The following is a 20,723-nucleotide window of genomic DNA, read 5'->3' as shown; positions in this document are numbered from 1 at the left end:
AGCTGAGCCTGAGCCAAACCATGGTTGAGCCACTGCCAGAGGCCCAGCCGGAAACAAAAGCCGCGATTTAGAATACGGCCCTCGGTGTTGCAGAGATCGCCTCTTCAAACAGAATGCGACTGGACAACATCGTTCCACGAGACCCATGAGCCATCGAGCAAAAGTGTTATTGTATTTAATGTCCACGATGAAACAGACCCATGACTGATAACTTAGTATAGATCGCACCACCATCGACGTATTATGGAGTGGAGCATGTCTGTAATTACACTGAGAGGCAGAAAGAGGAACTTATGGATTAGAGAGGAGATACAAGCTAGAGCCACCATTGACCGTCAAGAAAAGTAAGTGGGATTGTGCAGGACGTGTCATGATTCGAACAGAGATGAAGGCTGGTGATCAAAATTAACGACAGTGGGCAGCCAAAGGGTAGAAACCACCCGAGAGTACCTCCACGCGGGAGACGGAGCGATGAAATCAGCTCGTGTGCTGATGTTGGATGGGTTGTTGAATGGCAAGACCGTGAGAGGGGGCGATGGCTCGAGGAAGCCTTTACTCAGCACTGGATAGATCATGAGTGATAATGTATTATCCATAATCCACCACGGCAGAGGAACACATTCCTGCGGAGGGAGCTGGTAGGAACGTTGGGTTGCTCGGTCAATGGCCAGGGTCAACGGTGGCGTGGTGTATTCCGCAAATATGCCCGACTGTGAGGGCGGGCACAAGCCGGCGTGAGTAGGTTAAACGTTGAGTTTTATAAGGGCACCACGGGGTGACCAGCCCCTCCCCACCCAGCCCCACCCCTCCCACCCACCACCCAGCCCCACCCTCCCCACCCAGCCCCTCCCCACCCTCCCCTCCCCACCCAGCCCCTCCCTCCCTCCCCACCCAGCCCCTCCCTGCGCGACGGACGGACGGACGGACACAATAATCCCCTGTGGGCTGGTGTAACCAGGAGGTTCCTCCCAGTATAATACACGTTGTATCCCATGTTGGTGTACTCCGCTGAACGTTCTCTACGGTTTACATGGAATGCTCTTGCCAACAACCCCGGGCAAGCCAGTAGCGTTTGTTTAACAGGACTACCACTGCTAATGAGACTCCGAAAGTTGAAATCATAAACAGTCTCGAGTTTGCCTGCATTCATGAAATGCCGCTGTAAAACATTGTGCCAGAGGGTTCATAGACTTATGGACTAAATGCAATTTTATTTATTTTTAGACCCTAAACGTTTTAAAAATCTTTAATAGAAACCTTCGCATTTGGTACTTGCACACACAGATCCAAGTGTGTCTCAATTTTACTTTCCTACATTGGGAATGTAAATTCCCTCAACAATTTTGTTCCGAAAACCAAAAGTAATGTGTTTTGTTTGGTGCAGCGTTACTATAACACACGCAGCACACGTGGGGATACAAACACACACACGCACGTGTGTAATTGGAAATGTTTACATTTTTCCCCGTAGCCAATTTTTTGCAATCACCGCACAGATTTCCGTTCCCGTCTACAGATCCTTCGATATCTCTCGCTCCATATGCGAGCTCCACAAAACAAGGACGGCCGCCACCGCCCTGATGTTTTAGGTTTCAAGCTTGGGTCAAAGGTCAACGGTGAGGAACCGCTCATGTCCTGGTGTTGAAACGTGTCAAGTTTGAACGGCGGGTTGAGTTCGGCTGCAGTTTTTCACCAAGAAGTCATGAAGCCGCTCACTCTAGGTTTACCCTGCTCGATTACCCTTGTTACGTTTTTTGTTTGTTTCTACAAACGTCACTAGGTGCTGCGGAGAAGGGAAATTGCTCGAAACGTCGCTTATATATTTATTAATTTTAAATACAGTGTTATTGACGGATGTGTAGTTTTTGTCGCTATGCTCAGGTTGGCTCCGAAAGAGCAAATGAACCCTATCAGTGGTACAACTATCGCGGATGCAGGTGGTGCAATTACGCAGGGGCCCCATGGGCTGAGTGGGACCCGAGCACCGGGTCACAAATAAATTGAAAGATATTTGACAGAAGGCCCGATTGAATTATTCGCTCCACTACCCATGCCAACCACGTCACTACGCCGCTGGACCAATTGCTTTAAAAAAATAGTTTTACTCGGTGAAACGGATACCGGTCGGTGTAATGATTTTTTTTCACTCAGCTCACCACGAGTTCAGTTTTCCCCTTCTACTCTGAATGGGCCGCATGCACAGTGTTCGTAGAGTGCTCTTGCCAATAACGCCGGGCGATGGACGCCCCAGAAGCAATTGTTTTAAATCGCCACACTCTATGCTTCTGATGCTGCTCATGACGATGATAGCGACAAACAATTGAAACCGGCTGCAATCAATAATCTCTCACCCCGCGTGTCTCCCGACGGCGGTGATTTGACGTGCCTCTCCGCTGGGGTCTGCTGTCTTTACTTGCGACAAATGTTTACCCCTTCAGCGGCAACGATATTCAATGTTGCACACCACAGAACTCGAGGAATCTCGGCGACTCCATTAATATAATTGTCTCCTTTGTCGACTGATGTTTTGACACTCGTGTAACCATCAGCCGCATCAGAACATCAACAACAGGCCGATACGCACATCTCCTTCATCAATGCAAAATGAAAGACACACAAGCCACGGTATGTCTGTATGTTTAACTTTTTTCGCACCCTACGTAGCCAACCGTGCTAATCGGTATTGCGATTGTGACATTATAATCTAAACGATGGACCATAGAGTAAACCCATACAGACACATATATACACATAAAGACCCATAGAGATCTACAGAGATGCATTAAATACAAATCACAGTCGTGCGATTGTAGCCATGCAATCCAAATTATGGACCAAATTGTAAGCCGCTGGAATCTGCCCTCCTTCCATTCCTCTCGTCGTGGCTACCAGACCTCGACATTGCCATTTAGCCCCTGGAGATTATGCCAAACGCAAGAATTTAATAACATACATTTTTCTGCAGATCAGATCCAATGTGGACTAAAGTTTGGGATAACGTTGTGCTGCTATTATGGACTTTAAAACACGCATTTTCGGCGACTGTAATTTAGACTTTAATGTCAAAATAATTATGAGTAAAGAAATGTGTCACCTTCTCCAACTGAAGTGCTTTCATACCCAGATGTTTCGACAGCCGATCGTGAGAACGTCTAATGTCTGCCATGTATCGTCACCCTCGCTGTGCGGCGCAACTGTTCCTTACGGAATACCTCCGAGGACAAACGCGTGCTGGGAAACGTTACGGAATCCATGCACTTGCACGGTTCTTCTTCCCTGTTTACCTGGCTGGCTCGTGTAAGTGCTGTTGACAGGACCCGAACAACGAGCCATGGAAATGTTTCCGTGAAGCAACAAGGAGGGCGGATGGAAAGTTACTTACAATCACTGTAAAGATTTGACAGCCAAGGTAAATGTTTAACCAATGTTATTGTTGGCTGGAATTTCTCATTAAAATAAATATGTACGTGGCATTGTTTGTGTTTCGATTAATTACGTCGCCTGTGCGTGTGTATGTATAATTTTACGAGGGGTGTACAATGTATTCACCCTCATACCCACGTACTGCCCTGGCCACCCAACGTGGTGCAATTGTATTCTTGCCCACGATTGCAGCAGTAGCAGCAGTGTGCTCAGGAGCTCAATGCAAATGTCGAGGTCTGCCAGCCACGGTGAGGGGGGCTTCTGGGGAGAGTTGGTGTCGTTATGCAGTTCATCCTCCGTTGAAGGTGCACGGACTCCATTCGTACACTCGTCTTCATTGTCCACTGATGTTTTCTACACTGGTGTAATGGTCCATAGTTTGGGTTGCACGGCCACAGTCGCTCTATTGTGGCTTGTCTTAAAATTTACATTCATGAAGAAGATGTGCGCATCGGCCTGCCGATGTTCTGATGTGGTCGATGGTTCCACCAGTGTCTTAAAGGAGGAATGTAAAAGCCAGGAGGTGCGACGTTTTGGGTCGCGATTGGGGGGTTTCTTCCGGAGGTCCGCTTTGAACGTGGTTCAACGAAGAAGCGACATCCTCGGCTGGCGCGTGCGTGCACGATTCGATGTTTTTGACGTCGTGGTCAGTGCAGCGGCCTCTAGTTGTTATTTACGCCGTCACTTAGATTTTCCACGACGACGCGAATTATGAACCAGCGTAACGTATTTCAACTGTTTTAATTATGTTATTAACATGCCACATATTTTAGTGCAGTCTCCAGCTCGTTTGATCCACTCCGTCTCTCTCGTCTCTTGATGTGTGTGCTATGAATACGGGCTTTGCCAGAAACGACGCCTGTTATTTCTTGTTTTCCTTTTAAGGCCACACACAGAGAGTGTTATTGACGAATGTTTGGAGTGTTTTGTTTGCTAACCCGCGTGCGTTCTCTCATCCACGTGCTCATATTTCTGTCTCGCAGTGTACCAAACGTCGAGCACGACAGATGAGGTGACTCGACACATTGGGCCATAACACTGTGGCCTAGGCGACGTTTCGGGCAATGGCCCTTCTTCTTTACAGCACACACATGGAACGGCCAGAGAGATCAGGTGGATAATCAGAGTTGGAGACTGCATTTTACACCATGGGGCCAGATGAGAACTACGTTTGTAACGTTTTGACCCCGTGCCCACACTGGACATCTGTGAAAAAGAGCTTCACAGCTTATCGGATTCCTCCAGTCTCAAGTAAAGATTCCGATTTGAATGTTTTCCGATTAACACTTTTTTCAAGTGTCATGTGAATTGTTAGCTATCATTGGGTAACAGACAAACCGTTTTAATAAATCAATATGAGTAAAGAAATTCATTTACATAAAAAAAGTTCCATTATATGTTGGTGCTGGGGTCGGGAGGTGTTTTCACATGCATTGAGATGATTTATATTATTTTAGTGCTATAAATGTCCAAATGATGGGCCACTTTGTTGAGCTAACATTTGTGGCCAGGACGCTTCTGAAACTTAAGTTAATACCTCAGTGGGCTTTGCCTGGTACGTGTTTGGGTGATTTGTTTACCTTTATACTATGGGTCTCTCGGTAAAGCCACGTAGATATAATAATAATAACAAGACGATCGCTTGTGTGGAGATCGAAACGTCGTGATTTTTTAAATTATTATTTTCCTATCTACGTGGCTTTACCGAAAGACCCATAGAATATGTATCCCTGCAGTCACGAAAGCATTAAGTCAAGATTTGTTTACATTTCTTGTTCTTACCCGCCCCTTATTGGACATCTGTAATAAAAAAAAATAGCTTTATAGCTGATCGGATTCCTCCAGTACAAATATTTTGATTCTGCTCAGGGAGAGAGTGGGGGTGGGAGGGTACCAGTGGCGGAGGTGGTGGGGGTGGGTGGGGGGCGTGTGAATAAATTATGTTAATCGCGATGTCCATCCAACCAATCAGAGAGAAGCGACGCGTGGACCCGGCTCACCAGCTCCATCTCCATGGCGACCACGGCGACAGAGGCAGGGCGCCCGGCCTGGTGATGATGTCCGCCTCCACCACCCAGCCTCGCTCCCTGCTCTCGGGCCGCGTACCCGAAACGTCGGCCCACTTATCCCTGTACGGGGGAGGAGCGGCACGGCACGGCGGCGGCACGGAGCGCAATTCGCGCTGCGAACCCGACATGCGATGAGTCGGGTCACGACCGCCGGTCGACAACAGCGGTGAGTGGCGACTTTGCGAGAGGATTGTTGGTGAAGCACGGAGGGACAGCGATGGAGTTGTCGCCTTGTGGCAATGCAGTTGATTGAACCTGCGAGTTCAGAGAGGGTGGTGAGGGGGGGGGTGAGCTCGGCGATTGTCATTCGAGAGAGGGAAGGGAAAAACCCCCCACCGCGCCTCGCTATTTCGTGAGTACGAGACGGTGACCTTCATGAAGGAGGTCACCAAAAGGTCACCAGGGGGGCAGACACTACCCACTACGTGCCTCTAGACCGCAGCAGACTGACACACTGACACACACACACACCATGTAATGCTCTACCGATGGATGTCCTTCTCTCTTCACGAAACTCAGATAAGCACGGTTGGCTACGTACGGTGCGAAAGAAGTTCAACATACATACACGTAGCTGTCAACCCACACGGCTTATCCGTGTTCTTGTACGGGGAAATTGAGTTTTCAGGCCCATGCGGCATATACAGACGTTTCAATACGGGCACACAGATATTATTTGTGTCTACTGTATTTGTTTGTTTTTGCCCTTATGATGGGACTTTGCAGGATGGACGTTGAGATTTATGAGGGCACTGGGTGACCAATAAGGTCTGAATTGGTCTGTAATAAAGTAGGGCACTGATGAGGGTTTGACAGGTATGAATTCAGTGCCGTATCCCATTTATTCATAAACTCGTGTGACAGCGAATAGTCATCGCTTATTGAATAGAGAAGTGGCCTGTACGTGTCATACCGCTCCATTGACAGGATGAACTCCTTGACTGATGGGATTGCTATGGCCACTTGGAATGATTTTGCCACGTGCTGCCCTGCCCTCGTGACTGTGCAAGTGGCTCTTGATTGACAAAATACAGCTCTGCCTTCTATAATATTCGTGCAATTATAGTCACTCTGTATCTTATTCTTGATTGGCAAAATACAGCTCTGCCTTCTATAATATTCGTGCAATTATAGTCACTCTGTATCTTATTCTTGGTTCTTTCGGTAAAGTCACGTAGAAGGGAAATAATAAAATAATACAAATATAAAACAATAAAAATTATCACGATGTTCCACAGCAAAAACATTTTCTTGCTGTGGATCTCACACCTGATGATGATTGCTTGTGTTGCAGTCGAAACGTCGTGATAATTTGTATTGTTTTATATTTGTATTTTATTATTTCCCTGCAGTCACGAAAGCTTTAAATCAAAATTTAACCACTCTGTATCTCTTTAATAAATATGCAACTTGATTATGTAATTGTACTACGATCATTCTAAATATAATTTTCCTGAGTCGACTTTCGTAGCAGGGAATGTATTATTTAACAACGAATTTATGTTTCTGCAATACGTTTTTTCGTGATCATTTATATTTGCATTATTGCTGTATTTAAAAAAGATAAATGTGTATTGCCTTTGCCATTCTGTTGATCCAGGTCACTTGTAACTCGGACGATGTCCTGGTCTCTTGAGTTCTCACCCGGTTAAACAATTCAAGTTAAAATCTTTAAACCCCTGCTGAACGTTTTATTTTACGACAGTGGCTTGGACACGTTACAAGAATAAACCCAGACAGGTTCCCGCACTTTGCGATGGACACAAAGGTGTAAGGAAGAAGGTGGATAGAAAACCAGGTGGATGGATGCAGGGGCAAAAGACCTACAAGATTAAGGATTGAAATTGAACGAAGCAGCATCACTAACCACGGAAAGGTAATCGTGGCGGAAAGTAATTCAGCCCCATCATTCGCAAAAGTGCTCAAGTTTCAGGATTACTGCGTGAATGCAGGTGAGAAGTAAAGAGACCAGGATAGTCTCAATTGCAAGAGTGATTGAATCAGGACAGCAGTAACAGCAACAGTATTGCTGCTCCATAATAAAGGTTTTGGGTTAGATCGTGTAAATATATAAATGTGTCGTTAAAACCCGCCACCACCCGACACAGCCAACTAGTAAGGGTTGTCACGTAAACAGAACGTGGCCAATTCGTCACTAGTACAGCACACTGGTGTGTTGGAGAGCCAAGCCACAACATTTACAATCTGAGTACGACGTTTTGCCAGTAATTACAACTAGCTTCATCAGGCGACAGATAGATTGGCTGTCGTCTGATGATGCTAGGCTGTGTCGGGTGGTGGCAGGTTTTAACGACACATTTATATATTTACGCGATCTAACCCAAAAAAACCTCTATTATGGATGATATTGGTCGCGAAAGCCTACGTGTTAAACAGTATTGCTGCTGTTCCTGCTGCTGCAGGCCATTGCAGGTTGCAGATGGAAGACCCTGATGAGACTGAGGGCTCTGCAATCCCCGTGGACCCCCTGGCCCCTGCGTCCATGCCTGCGTGGAGGGTTCTCCTGAGCGACCCCTGCCTCGCCCGCCTCCACCACACCTGCACGGCGGCGCACGGGGGGCAGATGCTCTACGTGGTGGGGGGTCTGGCGCGGCCGGGAGGGCCGCCTCTGTCGGATGTCGTGGCCGTGGAGCTGCGCGGGGGCCAGGACGGCATCACCGCGGTGGTGCGGGCAGTCCCGGGCCCCGCGCCGCCGCCCCGTAGCCACCACGCTGCGGCGCTCCTCTCCCGTCGGTGGTTGCTGGTGCTGGGCGGCTGGGACGGGGCGCGGCGCACGGCGGACGCGTTTCTGCTGGACACGGAGAGCGAGGGCGCCGGCTGGCGGACCCTCTCCGAGGAGCCGGGCAGCGAGCCGCCCGCGGGCCTGAGCGGGCACTCCCTCACGGTGGTGCGCGAGCCGGCGGGCCGCGCGGATGGCCGTGCCGAGCTGGTCGTGCTCGGCCGCGAGGGCGGCGTGCGCACACAGCGCCGCCACGGCTGCCTGTACCGCGTGCACTTGCATCTGGGTCGCGGCACGCTGCGCTACGAGCCGCTGCCCGCCCTCGTCGCGTCCCGCTCGGGACACTCGGCCACGATGGCGCGGGAGCCGAGCAGAGGAGGACACCGCCTCCTCGCGTTCGGCGGCAGGGACTCCAGGGAACTGGAGGTGGTAGCTCGCTGGCCGGCGCGAGGGCCTGGCTCCCTGGAGCTTGGCTCGCTGCCGGAGTCAGTCAGCTCGGAGGATGGGGCCCTGGAGCGGTACCTCTGGGCCATCGCGTCCCCGAGCCGTGGGCCCCCGCGTGCCCTGCGCTTCCATGCGATGACGCCGCTGGGGCCGCGGGTCGCGCTGCTGTCTGGCGGAGAGGAGAGCTTCTCCTGCGTCTCGTCCCCGTCGCGCCGCGCCACCAATTTGCGCCTCCACCTCCTCGACACGAGCCGCGCCGAGTGGCGGACGCTGCAGGCCGCGGCGCTGGAGCGCAGCGTGCACTGCGTGTGCGTGCTGGGGGGCCACGTCCTTGCAGTGGGGGGCCTCCCGAGCCGCGGGGGGCACCCCTGCCCTGAGCTCTGCATCCTAGAGTTGTCACCGGGACTCCCCGAGGCGTGAGCTTGGCCAGTAATGCGTCCGTGTGGCAGCCAGCCCCGTGGCGTGTGGACAGACGCAGCCTCTGCTGCCGCACTGCCAGCGCTGTCTGCCACTTTTAGGGGTGTATGCTTTTTACCACCATGTATGCCAGGTCACTCTTGCGTGACTACCAGGTGGTTAGCATGATAACTATGCATTGTGTCGTGTTACTGTTATAACTGCAATAATCATGTTTGTTCCGGAGCATTAACAATTGCAGAATTGAGTGGCTACCAAACCCTGGACACCCTTGCAAACGAGATGCTCCTTCTGAAAGCATGTTCCATGTGAAATATTGTAATAAATAATCTCTGACTCATGTCACCACCATGGCAGGGTCTCATGATCCAAGGGTCTCCTGGTCCCTTGAGGATTGCCCTGGGTGTCCTCCAGTGACAGCCGGTTCCTTGAGTTTCCTCTTGAGATACTCTCTCACCATTTGGTTCCTATGCTGTAGCATCGGGGTAGAAATAAATACAAATACATTTCAGCCACTCTTCACCACGCTGGTCACTGGGGATTGATGAAGGGGGTGCGGAGAGGCAGATCCAGAACTGGTACTGAAATCACTTTCCACTGTTTTCCGTAGCTGGGAATCGAACTCAGGTGGCTGGGTTCACAGCACAACACGCTAACCACTGTGTCACCTCTCCTCCACAATTGAAGCAGCACGCAGACTAAATTGTTCGCAAGGGAGAAAGGCATTTCGAGACAAGTTTCAAACAACACAGACACATTGTTGTTCTGTTGCCACCTATGTACCTCATTGGTCAACCGTGGCTTCCGTCACTTACGTTAGTTTTCTCTGCCCATGGCACAAGCCTTACGTGACGACAATCGGGAGAGTTCCCTCTGTTGAACGTTTTAAAGTTCATTGCAACGCTCTTTGACTTTATGCAGAAATGTGAATTTATATTTTTCACTGGAGTTATTGATTTAGTCTTTTTCCCAACAGAATAAAACATGATTACTTTCACACACACACACTGCTGTGAGTCTCTATAGTGTTACTGCCTCCTGCCCTCTCTCTCTTCTCTGCTGGCCGGAATCTCTCAACTCATTAGCACAACACGGTTGCTTTGAAGATCATTACCCAATCCAATCCTAATTTATGAATGGATTCTTGAGATTAAAGTCCAAAGTGAAAGACATTTCCTGCTGCTCAAACGAGCATTGAGGTATTGGTGCTCACCTCCTGTTTACAGCCCTGAGCCAGTGGTGGTACTCAATTTGTCAATTCCAGAGGAGTGTTGGGCTGAGTCAACCGCCAACCAGGATTTGAATTCGGAAACTTCGGATTGTGAGCGGCTTGCTCTACCCCCTCGCCATCTGGCCGGTTATTCATTGGGCACGACATTTTATCATCCTGTAAATGTTTGGGGAAGTGCTGTTCGCCAGCACATGTTCAATTCCACATGGCGAACAAGTAGGTGATGAGGCCAGTACCACGCCCAGCCGTCTTTGTCTCCCCAGTGCTAATGCTTGGTCCCACCCTAACGGGTATCCGCGCTTAGTTCTGCAGTCATGAGTCTCTCAGTGTCTCATTCATCACCGTCAAATAGAGCAGTACCACTCCCCTCCTTAATTACTTTCCCCCCTCCCTTACGTGCCTCTGCTCATTGTGTAATATGTTAGCCAACATCTATATATAAAAAATCAGCTCAAGTCTCTCGTATACATCTCTTGATGTCTGCGTGGCCACCCCCACTCTAAATTCCTCGCTACCCCCTGTGAAAACATGTATGTCTCTTGAACTTCTTTCGCACTGGACGGAGCCAATCATGCTAATCGATGCTGCTCCAGTTAAAGCTAATTTCTGCTGCCTCCTCTAACCCTCTCTTCCCTCCTCTCTCATCACCCTTTCATCCCTGACATCTTGGCCCGGTCATTTTTCCCCCTCCTTCCCTTCCTGCCCGGCGCTCCTTCTGTCTTCCTGCTGCTCATCATGAGCCGTCTTTGTCTTCGCCTGTCTGCCCTTGTGGTGTGCCACCGGTAAAAAAAACCCCTGGATAGGTGACTTTGATCATTCGCCGGCAGCATCTGAAATGTGCACCATGCGGCTGCTCCTGAAGTCATCCACTGGCTCACCAACCCCCACATGAACATTAAGATGCTGCAATGTGAAGGAATAGGAAGATTGCACCAACCGATGACTTTTCTTGGTTTGGGAGAAAGTCGTACATCCAATAGTGCGTGGTAAATCGACTTATTGAGTAATTATACAAATCATTTGGTGATGTCCGTGGAATAAACCAGAGCTGAGCTTGAACATGTGCTTAGTTGAGGTATTGCTGCTGTGGTGCCATAGTTGCCTGTTCAATTCCATCGCCCGGCGCGGCAGTTGAACAATTTTTAAAAAATCCACCCTCCCCGCACCCGCCTCCGTCCGCCCCACATTGCAATGGGTACACACCATGTTACTACGTCGACCGGCAAGATGCGTGCAGTGGGGTAAAGTGTGGGTACGCCCATCACTTCCAACACGTCTGGTCAACGTGGAAGAGGAGGCCAAATACCACTCGAAAGTTCGCTCCAACCTAGGCGCTTCCACCACCAGGTAGCGTGAGCAAGCAATTGCAGGGCCGTGCCTTGACATTTTTTTTCCCCAAATCGATTGAGATTGGTGGAAGTGAGGCTTCATTTCTCATGGAATATTTTCCGAGCCCCTCCTCCCAACTCTCAACGTCCCTGATCCCGAGAGGAAATATTTCCCGCAGCTCAACCCCGGGACAGCTGTGGCTAAAAATAAGCCTTGGGTGGGAGATGTGGAGAATTTGAAATAAAAATGTATTTTCTCTGTGATGTCACCGTATTGTTTCAGTGGCGTATCTATCAATGGATCACCACGTGTATGTGTATATAATTAGATAATCGTTTCCAGTTGCGAGGCGGTGGTAATGACGATGGTGGTGATATTGTAGGGGTAATTTCACACTTGTTTGGATTTATTGGTTTGACTTTCCCGCAGTTTGTATTTATATGTTTGTACTCACTGTTCTGGACATGTAAACGTGGTATTTTTTTAGTATCGATGCAGGGTATTGTGGGAGTTTTTGGAGGGTTTATTTGAACCGCAACTCAAGATTTCGTAGGAAACCAGCATTGGTTCTATGGAATTACTGGTTTCTGTGATAGAAACGTGGAATTTATACCACTGGTCCACGGATATATTTTGGTTAAACATATGGAACTAGGGTCACGTTGGTGCACTGGCAAAACAGTTGAAGGAGGGCACTCGGGTCATGGGCAGTTGTGTAGCTATCCGAGTGTGCAGGCGGTGCAACTGCATCCCGGTGTGTCGGAGCTCACGGGGCCCCAGCACCACGGGCCACGAAGAGGTGGGAAATTGTACAAGGGGTGGCCCCATTGAATGTCTTGCCAATGTCAACCAGGCTACGCTGCTGACCATGGGGTCACGATTAAACAAGGGCACTGGGGAAATGTTGGCAACGGTCTAATTCTGCAACGAGGTCACAGGGGTCGCCTATTTGTCGGGAGCACGATGTTACCTTGGTGTTTGCGCGGTGCACACGTGCCCTGGTAGAGAGACAGGCATGACAGTTAACGTGTGTATATGTGTGAAAACGTGTGCTCGCCTAGGTCGGCTTAGGCTGAAATTAGTACCTGGAAACGTCGGTCACTGGGTGAGATAAAGGTGGCCAGGAACGGTCCTGGCTATACCACCCCAAGCAGTGCGCCGTGCCGGTCTTAATCGCACTTGCCCCAACAGCCTGTGTAGGCTATGCTGGGATTCTATGGCTTTGTCTTCTGCCTGTTTGTGTGTACATAGTGTTGGGGGAGCCCTGGCACAGTGGTTAGCACACTGCGCTACGGGCCTGGCGACCCAAGTTTGATTCCAACACCAGTTACGATTATTTGAACCAGTCCTCGGACTCCCCTAGGTCGACTCAGCTTCAAATGAGTACCTGGTGTGGAGTGTAAACATCGCCACTGTGGAGACAGGCGATCGGTGTGGTACTGGCCACCGACCCCCTCGCGTGCTGGCCTTCATATGTGCTCGCTAATAGCACTCGCCCCAAAAGTCTGTTAAGGCTACACGGTTGATCTTTGACTTTGTACTTCCAGTAGTTGTAGTCTGTGCGCATCAAGTCACATCAAGGTCAGATTGCTGAAAACGCCATCGTCTTCGGTGTGCTAGCGCAGCCTTTGGCCGCCCGAGGAAGTGTGTCTTCGAAGACCAGGACCTTAAGGCCTATACCAAGCTCATGGTTGACTCAGCAACAGTGATCCCCATCCTCCCGTATACTTCAGAGGCATGAACAACCTACAACAAGCACTTCAAAGCACCAGAGAAGTACCACAAACGCTGCCTCCGAAAGATACTCCAAATCAGGGACGTGTGGTCACGAGAGGCAGGGGAGGCAGAGCCTCATCTGTCATACTCCAATGAAAATAGCTGTTACGAAAAAAAAAAGAATAATAAAATTAAATAAATATTAAGATTTTTCCACTGATCTGTGTTATAAATGTAATTTCTGTACGATTGCAATCATTTTTTTATAGTAAAAATCTCCAAATTTGCGGAGCTTTGCTGCAAATACAGGAAGAGACGAGAGGTGAGGCAGCGACGAGTTCCGCCTCCCCTTTGATTGCGCAACCCCTCAGTGACTGGATGGAGCGCGGGCAATAAAAGCGTGCCTGTTACTATCTCAGTATGTCACCAATGTAATGTTTGTAGACGCCTTCATTTCATGTCCTCGCCTTCCATACTCCAGGTAACTTATTTCACGTATGTGTATAAATATATTTAGTCTCGTCATGAAACTGCAATGAAAAAGCACCAGGGGAGGCAGCTATCACATCTGCCTCACTAAGGGGGGCGTGTCTAACACGCCCCCCTCAGTGAGGCCACGCCCCCTCAATTAGACCACGCCCCTCAGTGAGGCCACGCCCCCTCAGTGAGACCACGCCCCTTAAGCGAGGACACGCCCCCTCCGTGAGGCCACGCCCCCCTCGGTGTGTGAATCTGGCTCTGACACGAGCCAGTGCCTCCCCAGCCATCGACCTCACCGCACGTCACTGCTCCAAATTCGCTGGCAGGACAGGTGAACCAACAATGTCACAGCGTCCTCTCAAGAGCCAACCTCCTTCGCATTCAGGCGCTGATCACTCACAGCGACCTCTGCTGGGTGGGTCACGTCGCCCGTGTGCCGAGATTGCTCCACCATGGCAAGAGATCCCCAGGAGGAGGGAAGTAAACGTTCAAGGACATTCTTTTAGCCTCATTTAAAACATGCGACCTCAACTCATGCGAATCCCTAGCTCAAGGTCGCACAAAACTGGAGGAGAAGCATTCGGGTGGGCATTGTGCATCTTGAGTCTCACCGGCAAGCGGTATAAGGAAGCCAAACGGGTTCAGCGAAAGGAACCGCTCTGCAGCTCAATCCACCCACCCACTCACCCCGTGCAGAGCAGCTCGTGCCTCACCTGCGGCAGAGTATGTGGATCTCACATTGGGCTCTTCAGTCGTACTCTTAGTTTTTTCGGTAAAGTAACGTAGGTAAAAAATGAAATTAAAATTAATAAAAAAAATAATAAAAATCACGACGTTTCGGAGGCAACACAAGTCTCCGTCATCAGGTGGGACCGTCACAGCCAGATTTGCTGTAAGTCATCTCAATACACAGAACCACTGTGGAAGGAAGCTATCCTTGATCGACGAGGGACTGCCAAAGAAGAGAAGAAGACGCCGCCTGCACCCTCCATAGGTATGCCACAGAGAGAGAGAGAAGCAGGTAAAGGGACGTTGAGACAGAGACAAGCAGCGAGACGCATTGATACAGACAGGGACAGACAGACACGAGGAGGGGGCAGACAGGGTCACTGGGTTCACACAGAGATGCACGGAAAGACAGCGAGGGAAGGAGAGGTAGAGACACCAGCGGAGGCAGGAGTCGTCAGAGATCGTGAGGAGGAGGAGGAGGTGGCGGTGGCGCGATCCTTCGCCAGGGAGCTCTGCTCCCTCTCTCTCTCTCGCCCTCTCTCTCGTCTCTCCATCTCTCTCTCCTCTCTCTCTCGCCCTCTCTCTCGTCTCTGTCTTTTATTTTTTTTTACGATCAGTGGAAACAAGAAGATGCTCGGTGTAGTCGGCACTTTGCTTCGTTCATCATTTCGTAAATGTTTTTTTTTACATTGTTGAACTTAGCTTTACGTAAAACCCCCACCTCTCGCTCACTCTCTCGCTCACTCTCTCGCTCTCCCCCCCCCCTCTCTCTTCTCTCTCTCGCGCTCTCCCTCTGGCTCTCTCACTCTCTCGCTCTCCCCCTCTCTCTCTCCTCTCTCTTCTCTCGCGCTCTCCCTCTGGCTCTCTCACTCTCTCGCTCTCCCCCCCCCTCTCTCTCTCGCGCTCTCCCTCTGGCTCTCTCACTCTCCGGGCACCGCGCCGCAAAACTCACAGCGCAATTTCTCCACCACGACCGCCGTCGCTGAGCACCGCTCATTCACAACCGGGGGGAGCAGAGGAGGGACGAGCGGCCGCATTGGATGATATCAGCTGCTCGGCGGCGATGAGTGCAGCACTTTTGTGAGTCACATTGTTTGCCTGGAGATGGCATCGAGTCGGGATCACAGGCATTGAATCAATTTCAGACGTGTACAAGACACGCGCATGTACAGAGACAGATATCATTACGCACAGAGACTTACACACATGCCTACACAAACACACGCGTAAACATACAGAGAGACACAGGAGCATTTAAAGACGTCGACACACACACGTACACCAATCGTTAAGTGGTGGAGACGTCACCAAGACGCGTGTGCCAGGCTAGGTGCACGTACACATACAAACACATCGACGCACCTACCTACACACGTGCATGGACATATCGATAAACACACAAAAGGCAAAGACGCACGCACACACATATCCATAGACATACACACAAAGGCGCACACACACACCTAGACACACACACACACACGCCGAGACACACACACACCTACACACACACACCTAGACACACACACACCTAGACAAAAACACACACACACCTAGACACACACACACCTAGACACACACACACCTAGACACACACACACGAATTGTTCCACCACGCGCTTCTCACGATGCTGAACATCACCCGCGCTTGCGCGACCGGTGCCAGCGGCGAGGGACCGGGGCACCTGGGCAGCAGCAGCAACCAGAGCGGAGCGGGGGTTTACTTCGCGTCGGACGCCGTGATCGCCGTGCAGGTCACCTTCCTGCTCGTCTTCTACTGCTGCTCCACGGCGCTCAACGTCCTCCTCCTCGCCGTGGTGCTGCGCGCCGAGGCGCTCCAGTGGCAGCCGCGGTACATCCTCCTGTGCAACCTGTCCGCCTGCGACCTCATGTTCACCACCACGCTCATCCCGCAGGCCATCCACAGCCTCTCGCGCCGACGCTACGTGTCGCCGGGCCTCATGTGCCAGACGAGCATCCTCGTGTCGTTCGGCACCCTCTTCTGCATCCTGCTCAACCTCTCCTTCATGGCGCTCGACCGCTACTTCTACATCTGCCGGCCCATGCACTACATGGCCACGTTCACGTCGCGGCGCACCAAGGCGATGGTGCTCGGCATGTGGTCGCTCTCGCTCGCCGTGTCGCTCACCTACGTGTGGCTGCTGGGCCAGCACGGCTCGTACAGCGAGGTGCTGTCGGGCGGCGTGGTGTGCGAGCCCGACATCCTGGAGAAGTACACGAGCTTCCCGCGCGCGCCCGTGCTCTTCAGGAAGTGCCTGGCGGGCGCGTGGCTCGCGTTCGCCATGTGCGCCCTCGCCTTCAGCTACACGCGCATCTACAGGCAGGCGCGCCTCGCCGTCGAGCCGTTCAACCAAACCAACGAGCGCGCGCGCACCACCGTGCTGCTGCACGGCGCGCAGCTCTCGCTCTACCTCGGGCCGCTGGTCATCAAGTTCTCGCTCGACATCCTCCTGGACCAGGGCGTCATCCAGGCGGACTTCTTTACGCTGCTCGACGCCATCAGCCTCAGCATCATGGTGACCATCCCGCCGTGCGTCAACCCCGTGGTGTACGGCCTGCGCAACGAGGAGATCTGGAGGGCGCTCAAGGCCGCGCTCTGCCGCAGGCATCAGCCCGTGATGACGGTGGCCGCGTGAGAAGGGCGGACGCGGGCGGACCACGGAGACCTTCTTCTCATCGTAGGGGGGGGGGGGTGTCCTCTCGTCGCGGAGGTGGCTCCGTCTCGGAGACGCGCTCGCACCACGGAGATCTGCTCGTCATCGTGGAGGTGGGTCTCACGTGGAGGTTGCGTTGTGGACTCGCTTCTTGGAGGTGGCTCCCGTCTCGGGCACACGCTCCGCCATCATGCAAGATCGGTCCACCTTGGATCAGCACCCCGCCCGGGAGAGGTCTGTTATTTTTTTATTTAAATCACGGAGGTTATTTCACCAGGGAAGCCTCCCCCATCGCTCAACTGTGGAGCAGCGCTCCACCATGGAGTTTGATGTTCCATGGAGGCGCCTCCAGCCTGGGACCTCTGTTCATCACCGCATTTGGGTTCCCGGCGCCGTGGACGTCGCGAGGCGCGGGGAGACTGCGGTGGAGTTAGTGACACAGAGAGAGGCACAGAGAGCGAGAGACACCGAGAGCGAGAGACACCGAGAGCGAGAGGGACGAACTCGTAGCAAGCGCCATCTCCGGGCGTGCGCGCGTTGATTCGCGCGCCCAGGAACATCGGAGTGGAAACTCGCTCGCGCCGAATTGGACGGAACCGCGCAGGTTTGATAACGGAGTTCGACTCTCACCTCGACTTCTCTGTTGCTTTGGCCGAGCGAACGTCAGCCGCAACACACACGGTTATGGGGAGAGGTGACATCGCGTGGGGCATGTGCGCGTGTGTGTGTGCGCGCGTGTGGGGAGCGGTATTATCGTGATTAGCGCGCTGCGCTACAACCCCCTGCCACACGAGTTCTATTCCCGCTCACGGCCAACACCAGTGACGATTATCTGAACCCGTCAATGGCCTCCCCTAGGTCAACTCAACCTAAAATTAGTACCTGGTGCGAAGTGTAAGCATCACCACTAGGGAGACAAAGGCGACCGGGGGAGGGGGGAGCTGCCCACCACCCCCTCGTCTACCGTGCCGGCCTTCGTAGGTTCTCGCTAACAGCACTTGCCCCAACAGTATGTTAAGGCTACACGGGGGATCTTTGTCTTTGTGCGTGAATATATGTGTAGAGGTTCACGCAAAACACCCAGTGATTCGATGCATTAACGCCAGTAATTGATTTCGTCAAATTTGTGAAGCGATTGATAGCTGCTGTTTAACAAACTATAGCTGATGTTTAACAAACTATAGTTTGTTAAACATCAGCCGGTCGGCGGCGGTGGTGGCTGTGCACGTGCCCTGTAATCCAACAGCCAGGATTGGTGAATCGCAAACAAATGTACCAGGAGAATGTGGTGCAGCATAGTGCGGACTGATAACATTACATTCCTTCTGCGCGTGATAGTGTGTTGCGCCCTCGCGCGCGTGGGTTTTCAACGAGCGGCCGCTCCGGGTTTCTCCCACATGCGTAAACGCTCATCAATTGGCTGAAAACATCTTACTATGAAGAGGACCGCGTAGCTTGGGCAATTGTTGGCAGCGCCGGCTTCTCGCGATGGTGAGATGCATTCTGCATGATGGACGACGCGATTGATAAGACTGCATGTGATCAGTAATATCACGATCATCATCATCATCGTGGTGAATGTATTGGTTGTGTAAGAGATTGTTACGCACGTGACTTGGTGCTTTCGTTCATCGTGAGCGTAAAAGGATCGATGTTATACTCCAATGCGTCACGACTACATCCACGTTTGGCTGACGAAGCGCGGGCACCAGCGAGGCGCACGTGCCGCGGACTCTTCGCACACCGCACGCGGGCGCGTGCGATGCTCACCACGAAATCACCCGGAATGCACCCGGCCTCGCGGGAGCTGAGTAGGTTTGAGCCTGGTCAGTGCTGTACAGTACTTGGATGGGAGAGTGACCAGGGGGGGTGGTAGGCGTGGGGCCGCTGCCAGGAGAGGGCAGTGTTGAGTGTCACCCACCCCCCATCCACCCTCTCGTGTCCGGCGCCCTGCGAAGTTGTCCCTGGGTTCTCTGGTTTCCGTGTCCCACACGAAGCCAAAACCGGATTGGTGGTAATTGGCCAAATCTCCCAACGTATGTTGGCACTCCAAAATAGTGTTGAGACTCAGGGAGGATTTGCGGAGTAAATCCATTTTTTTTCGTAGAAGCGTTGGGATAAAGACGAACCCAGCGACCTAAGTTTGATTCCCAACCACGGCTACCATAAATGGCGAGTAATATCAGAACCGGTCCTGGGTCTTCCCTCGGTAGACTCATATTTACCTAAGTAGTTGGTGTAGTTGGTAAGCATCAGCGCTGGTGAGACAAAGGCGGCCGGTCACATAAACCTTTCACGCACCGTACCAGACTCAATAAGTGTTCGATTTTATGGCTGTGGCCTGGCGGGATATCGGCCTTGGCATAATCTTCACGCGGGATAAACAGGCACGGCAAAATACGCGGAGTATATGACACCTGGATTGCACTGGATATGAACTTGCAGCTCGATTTAGCTCTGAGTGCGTGGGGCGTGGGACTCCAGCTACGCGAACTGGATTCGTGTTCCGCGCTTTGCGAACCACCGATTTCAACCTTTCCTTTCTGTTTTTAAAATTAAACAAATTATTTGGTGACGCTGCTTCTGCATTGGCAGTGGTGCAAATGCACAATTAACAAAAACAACTCAACTCATTTGTCAATAACACTGTGGCGTTAAAAGGAAAACTATATAATAGGCGACGTTTCAGGCGATGCCCCTTGTTCATAGCACATAGAGAGGCCAGAGAAAGACTATCTCTCTATTATAAACCTTTCCTTTGAAGGCAGTGTCATTGACGAATGTATTGAGTTATGCTCTTAACTCTTCTATTTTGTTGTGCACATTGCAGGAACAATCTCACGTATTTATTCACAACGACGATGATGTAGGTGCGTGATACGATGGGTTGGTTGGTTCATGGATGTGACTGTCAAAATGTAATTTTTTTCTTCATATCGGAGTGGTGATAGTGAACGCGCGGCATGCTGTGACCCGGTGGCCACTCTGTCGAGCACGAAGCAGCCACACTGGCAGGCGATGGCCCCAAACCAAGTGGCGTAACGAGCGCCGGTGGCCAATGCTACGAGTTGCCCCCCCCCCTCCTTGACAACCGCCATGAGTTATGTTTTCAACGACAGTGTAAGAGAACACAAACCTATGTAATGATTCTAGATTTGAAGCTTTCGTGACTGCAAGGATTCATACTCTTAGGTTTTTTCGGTAAAGTCACGTAGGTAAAAAATTTACATTTATAAAAGTAAAATAAAACAAATTAAAAAATTCACGACGTTTCGGAAGCAACACAAGCCTCCGTCTTCAGGTGGAACCGTCACAGCCACGACAGCTGAATTTTTTAATTTGTTTTATTTTACTTTTATTAATTTAAATTTTTTACCTACGTGACTTTACCGAAAAAACCTAAGACTATGTAATGATGTGATTAGGCACGAGGAGCCGCGATATTTCGGCTAGGTGCGAGCGTGCGAGAC

General features: G+C 51.2%; 2 protein-coding genes across 2 annotated transcripts; both read left to right on the top strand.

Moving 5' to 3' along the window:
- Positions 1–4,436: 4,436 nt before the first annotated feature.
- KLHDC9 (kelch domain containing 9) lies at positions 4,437–11,915 on the top strand. Its single transcript, XM_061559267.1, has 3 exons — positions 4,437–4,536; positions 5,396–5,658; positions 7,916–11,915. Exon 3 carries the CDS (start codon positions 7,933–7,935, stop codon positions 9,094–9,096), a length of 1,164 nt encoding a protein of 387 aa, XP_061415251.1. The 5' UTR covers positions 4,437–4,536; positions 5,396–5,658; positions 7,916–7,932; the 3' UTR covers positions 9,097–11,915.
- A 3,554-nt stretch (positions 11,916–15,469) lies between these two features.
- On the top strand, positions 15,470–20,395 carry LOC133346917 (olfactory receptor 1571-like). Its single transcript, XM_061558742.1, has one exon. The coding sequence runs from the start codon at positions 16,207–16,209 to the stop codon at positions 17,233–17,235; it is 1,029 nt and encodes a 342-aa protein (XP_061414726.1). The 5' UTR covers positions 15,470–16,206; the 3' UTR covers positions 17,236–20,395.
- The last annotated feature ends 328 nt before the right edge of the window (positions 20,396–20,723 follow it).

This window comes from Lethenteron reissneri, chromosome 25 (genome assembly GCF_015708825.2).
Source record: "Lethenteron reissneri isolate LAM-NWPU_2019-01 chromosome 25, ASM1570882v1, whole genome shotgun sequence".
Classification (NCBI taxonomy): domain Eukaryota; kingdom Metazoa; phylum Chordata; class Hyperoartia; order Petromyzontiformes; family Petromyzontidae; genus Lethenteron; species Lethenteron reissneri.
This window is presented reverse-complemented; position numbering and strand designations above follow the sequence as displayed.